Source organism: Dioscorea cayenensis, chromosome 10 (genome assembly GCF_009730915.1).
Source record: "Dioscorea cayenensis subsp. rotundata cultivar TDr96_F1 chromosome 10, TDr96_F1_v2_PseudoChromosome.rev07_lg8_w22 25.fasta, whole genome shotgun sequence".
NCBI lineage: Eukaryota > Viridiplantae > Streptophyta > Magnoliopsida > Dioscoreales > Dioscoreaceae > Dioscorea > Dioscorea cayenensis.
The window spans coordinates 5,169,718-5,175,979 of NC_052480.1; the positions used below are offsets into that span (position 1 = coordinate 5,169,718).

General features: G+C 34.7%; 1 protein-coding gene across 1 annotated transcript; it reads right to left on the bottom strand.

Moving 5' to 3' along the window:
* Window positions 1-2,147: 2,147 nt before the first annotated feature.
* Window positions 2,148-4,557, bottom strand: LOC120270224. Its single transcript, XM_039277250.1, has 3 exons — window positions 4,292-4,557; window positions 4,073-4,215; window positions 2,148-2,274 (listed from the first exon to the last, which is right to left on the bottom strand). The coding sequence occupies exons 1-3, from the start codon at window positions 4,409-4,411 to the stop codon at window positions 2,148-2,150; spliced, it is 390 nt and encodes a 129-aa protein (XP_039133184.1). The 5' UTR covers window positions 4,412-4,557.
* Window positions 4,558-6,262: the final 1,705 nt, after the last annotated feature.

Below are 6,262 nucleotides of genomic sequence, written 5' to 3' on the forward strand. Positions count from 1 at the left end.
AGGATAATTTAATCTTTTAGTTGTGTTGTACCACGATAGAATTTCTATGCAGAGGTTTTGGTGGTACTCTGACATCCAATCTATTTACAAATCAAACAAGGAACAAGAGAACTTGCGTTGTGTTGTAAATGATTCCTCTACTTAAATCACTCTGCCCACTTTAGTCCCTCTGCTTTAATTTGATTCTTTTTAGTACCTTTACCTTTTTAATTAGAACAATTAGTAATAGAGGTTATTTTTGTTGTCTGTTTTGGCTTACGTGGTTTTTTTTAATATAATATTATTAAAAAAAGAATTTTTTTTTAAAAATATTAAAACGAATAAGTTATCGAATCCTATTTCTCTTAGATCCGGATTTGATAAGCTACCTTCTTTCAACCATCATTTATCTCCATCGTAACTTGAAGGCCTAATCTCAGCCGTAACCCTCAACTTGAAGTCCAAATCTGTGGCAAGGCTCGCCGTAATCAGCCTTCCCATTATCCCAACTCAGATATGCACCCAATGTTCACCATCTCCCTGCCGAACCACTCAGACACACCCAACATTGACCATCTCCCTGCAAAATTTTATAGACTTGTATAAGAATATTTTTTAAGTTTTTTCCTATATGAATGAAAAGTTTGCCCTATTTTTTTTTTTCATTCCTTGTAATGACATTCAACATGCAATTTGGAATAAAATCACAATCAAGAAATTATCCACTTGAATATTAACATTCCATTTAATAGTAACTCCAAATTTACATTGAACACACAATAATAAGATTATCAATGAAGAATATTAAAATCACAAATTTTGGACAAACCATTCAAACAATAGTTGACAATTACAGTCATTACAAATATTTGTCAATGAACAATCCAACTTCATTAATCAGCACAATCAGTACAAGTCGTTTATCAATTGCACAATTTGACAAACTCAGCATTTCAACTTCATTTGTGTTTACAGTTATTATCAACATTCCATGTTCATTCATTCTTGAGAAAACAAACATCTTCCTACTTACAAAATGATATACAATTAACCAAAAAATAAACTCCATTCTTGCATGTCATCAAGAATAATGTCATTTATACATTTTCAAACCAAAAAAGAAAACAAAAAAATAAAGGGCACCAGATCCATCCAAGACAAATATTTCATTCTTTTAAGGTAAAGGACTTGCTGCTGTTGGAGCATCCAAGACAACTATTTATACAGTTACAAATAAGTCTTTTCTTCCTCTCAAGTATGGTTCCTTCCTTCCTTGAATGGAGGTGTTTTACCCGTGGCATGGTTGCGCTCTCGAACACAGGTGAAGTCGAATTGATGTGTGTCGGAAAAGGTATGTGGAGAGTGTCTGAGTGGGAAAAGGGAGAGGGAAGTCGAGCTATTGTCTGAGTAGTTTAACAAGGAGGTGATGAATGTTAGGTGTGTCTGAGTAAGTACAATGAGGAGGGTGATTACTGCGAGCCTCACCAAGGATTTGGATTTCAAGGTGAGGATTATTGCTTGGATTAGGGCTTTAAGTTACAGTGGAGATGAATGATGGTTGGAAGAAGATAGGTTATCGGATATTAGTCTGAGAGAAATAGGATCTGATAACTTATTCGTGTTTAATATTTTTAATTGTTTTTTAATACTATTATAATTAAAAGTCACATAAGCCAAAACAGACTGCAAGAATAGCCAACGACCTTCGGGTCTATTGGTATACGGGTCGCCGATAGAACTCTCACCGAGTGGTGAGAGTTCGATTCTCAGTGAGGCACGTTCGGGAGTTGTGAATAGTGGTTGTGTACGGATGGTTCAGGCCTACGTGAGCGCCCGTCCCCACTTGTTCCACTGAGGGCATGGCGTCGCCCTGTCTCTACAGTGGGTTCGCCCGCTCCTCTTTCCCAAAAACAGACTGCAAGAATAACCTATCTTACCTAAGTATACTTGATTGACCCAATTAACAAGGTAAAGGGACTAAAAGGACCAAATTAGAGTAGAAAGATGGACTAATGAGGCAAAGTCACCTAAGTAGAGAGACCATTTAGGATATTCTACCTTATATTGTATTTCAAAACTTTATATATCAAATTGACTAGAAAAGACTAAAGAAAAGTCAATTTACAACAATTGATAAGAAGGAAATCAAAAGCAAAGATGACATGTTCTCAATAGTCCCATAAAGTAAACCTATTGATCCCTGCAAGTTTTTCATAAACTCTTGGTGCGACACTTTTGTCATATCCAGCATACGCCATCAACAAGAGGCCTATCTCATTTGTCTCTCTTTCCATTCTGCCAAACAAACAAACAAATCAATTGTAAAGCCATGTAAAAGAGGCCGAGTAAAATGCAAGATAAAACAAGGGGAATAGTCTTGTAACTGTGGAGGAACTCAGCCCATCCTGTACCTGATTTGCATGGAGGAAGAAAAATGCTTTTGATGCTGACATGATATTGTCACCATTCACTCATATTAGTCAATCAACATCTCTTCTACTTTTAACAGGATATATATAATAAGGCCATATTGTCTGACATGGAGTACAATTGTGACTATCTAGCTAGATCAAAGTCAAGAAAGTATTAGACTGTACAAAATTAATGCCATGTGCATGGAGTTAACATGACTATTAGAAACTCTTTGAGAATTACTTGTGGCCATTCCAAGTCATTTTGAATGTCCATTTCCTATTCTGTTAGAAATTTGTTTTTTTTTATAATGGATGTAGGAAGTATAATAATTAAGTTGGGATGCAAAAGGGAGAAATAAATAAAGTAGAATGATCCTTAGCGAAATTGAACAAATGAAAATATTTCAACATAACAATCCATGTTACTCTTAGATGACATGTATTTATTGGAAACCGCAGAAGAATGTCCATGTTGTCTAGTTTTTATTTTTACTTTTTTTAATCTTCCACAAAATGTATGAAAGAAGAAATATTAGTTGATTTTATTCCAAATATTTTGTCCTTTCGGGTTGCAAATTAATAAAAGATAACAAGAATGTCTTTTTATGGTCCATTAAACTATAAACTAAACCTACGACCTCCTGACAATATATGATACTCCCTTCGTTCCTTTTTATCTGTCATCGTTAACCCGAGTCTCGATCACATACCAAGAAACTTAGTTATTTCACAAAATTTTATAAAAAATTAATTATATTTTCAAAATCACCCACATTTCTCTCTCATATTTAATTCCAACAAGAAAGTTGAATAGAGTGTTAAGGGTAATTTTAGAAACAAAATAATAAATGTTTCTTAATGTTAGAAAATAACAGATAAAAAGGAACATGGATTTTAGATTGATTAAAAAGATGTCTTTATAAGAAACCTACTATGGGCACTTTGCTCAATCACCTCCAACAGAATGTTGTATTATAAACCAACACAAAGTTGTTAAAGGCCAATTCCATCAATCCCTAGCAAAATTGTATCTCATTTTCTTGTCTCGCAGAACAATGTCCTTCAAGTGCCTGTTTGGGTATATTTTACAAGCATCATCGTTCTTAGCATTTCATGTCCCTAACATTAGTGTGCCGGGAACATGAAATATCAATTATTTTGCTCACAAAAACATCATGTATGTCACCCTTTTTAATCAAATTAAAAAAGGTCCCGTATGTGTCAATTCAAGAAATTCTACATCTCTTGTTACAAGAAATAGCAACTATATATGGAGTTTAAACATTCCCCTCAAAGTATCACTGCAGATTGATATATTATGATCCAAGAAGTTCATCCAATATCAAATAGTCAATCTATCACCAACTCAATTACTTAAGACTATCTAAATTACTTACAAAGTTAACTTCCTTGAATTTGATCAGGTTAGGTCTGAATAATTGTAGAGTTCAATCTCATCCGTATGCAACAAATTAAGAAAATGTAATTTGGTTAGCTGATTAAACTTTTAAATAGAATAGTCATGCATGGTTAAATATTCTCCAAAGACACTATATATGAACTAGAAACAAACAGTGCCAGGATCAAAACAAAAAGCAATTATAAGCCACAATGAAATGACCAATTAAGTTCAATTCACCGAATTAGGTTAAAATTACAAAGAAATCAAATTGAAATACCTTTTGAAGAATTTCGGTAGCTGTAGAAGTTTAGACGGATTTAATAATTCCCTACCATAGCAACGACATGGTGCATGAATATCCAACCACAATTCCTTTGTAGCTATCTCCGCACCATGGCGAGCAATGATGACATGGGCATCCTCACAAAAAAACAAAAAGATAATCTCAAAGAATCATCTCAACTTCAATTAATAACAAGGAAGACAAAAGGGTTACCTCGCGCCCAAGCAAAGTGGCGATCTCGGCATCCGTCCTGAGATGATCAAGAGCTCCGGTGGAAACCACAATCTTGCAACACGGAAGGCAAAAGACATAGAAAGTCTTATCACTCACCATAAGCACCTCCCAATTCTGGGCCTCCGCCGCCGCTGCCTTCTTCCTAATCTCCTTAAACTTCTCATGAGCTAGGATCTCAAAAGTGGACCTGAGATAGCCCCAGTACTGGCGCTTGTCATTTTAGAGACATGGTTGAATGGCTTCAATGATCGATGTTCTCAGAGATGCGGCGGACTCGGATGCTATCGGGATGGTTGGCGGGGAGGATCCTGCCCTCGAGACTATTCTTGAACTCCTGAAACACTATCTTGCTGAGCTCTAGCTCAGTGGAAGGAGAGAGGAGGACCAAGCGAGAGCAGTTACATGTACTGAAAGGGACGGTCTCAAAATAGCGGTAATAGATGAAACCTCCGCCGCCAACGATGACACCAAGAAGGACAACGAGGGGTTGGAGGATGGCATGGCGGTTATAGTACCATTCTTGGGGCTGGCATTGATCGAGGTTGTAGAACCGGCGCCATGACAAGAATGGATTGGGGATACGTCCGGCGGTGGGGTTAGGTTTGGATATGGATCTTGAGAAGAAAGGAGGAGGAGGAAGATGGGGTGTGTGAGAAGAAGGGATCTTGGAGGAGATGGAGCGGCAGAGGAGGGGGAGTGACCTACTCAGGAAGTTCATTTCATTTTCTTTTTATTTGGTAAGCCGGGAGGAAGATATGGCTGGGGAAGAAGGGAAGATGGAGGAAGATTAATTCTCCTAATAACCTAATTAAGATAATTAATTAATTAGAAAATTCTCTTAATCAAATAAGGTCATTAATTTTATTGATATTTTATTAAAAATCAATCACATAAACATATTAACATGTATATGTGATATAGATTAAGTTACCCAATATCTATTTTTATGGTGATTAATTTGAAAATAATACTTCAAATTTTCTCTTAATATATTATTTTAAATATTATTTAATTTTTATATTTATATTTGACAGAGTATGATATTATTAAAATTGAATTTTAGATATATATTAAGAATCATAATTAAATTAAAAAAACAAACATTATAAACAAATATAAAAAAGTAATGTTATAATAATTTATTCTATAAATTATAAGAACATCTTGAAAAATAAGATACTAATAAAAAATCAATTGGATATAACTTATGAGAATTATTTATAATGTTTTTTATATTCAAAATCTTACTAAACATTTATAAAATTTGAAATTGTATAAAATATAAATAGTAGATATATGAAAAAATTTAAAACAAAAACCAAGATAGTTAAACATAAACAAAAAAAAGATAGAGTTACCATTGAGTCCTAAATAGACGTCATTTTTATGTGATTATATAATTTAAGATAAACAAATATATATTAACTTGTAATTTTGAATTTATGGACATGTGTTTAAAGATTGTAATGTAATGTTTAATTATTTTATTATTATTATTTAAATTTAATTTAATAATTTGAACAACGGGTAAGCGGGAACCTTGTGGGTAAGGGTAAGGGTATGATTCTTCTTACTTTGAAGGGAACGGTAAAGGTACGTGTAAGGGCTAGGGGTTACAAGTACAGGTAAGAGTTTTAGCATACTCTATCCATATTTTACCTGTTGCCATCCCTACCGCTCACTCGGCTCAGAGTCAAAGAGCTGTGTTTCGGCATCCTATCAGTGAGAATTGTGCCACGTGGATGGGCCTGATTATTCCAGTGAGCTTTTATAGTGACTTTATCACATGCATGTTTGAAACATTAAGGGCCTTTGGATGGTTTTATGGTTGGGGATAATTTTATGGTTTAGGCGTACGTTGTGATTTGTGTGATTTTGTATTGGATGGACATCGGACGGCTAGAAGGGAAGGATGGTGATGGATGCTGTTTGCAAAGGAGTAGGGATGGG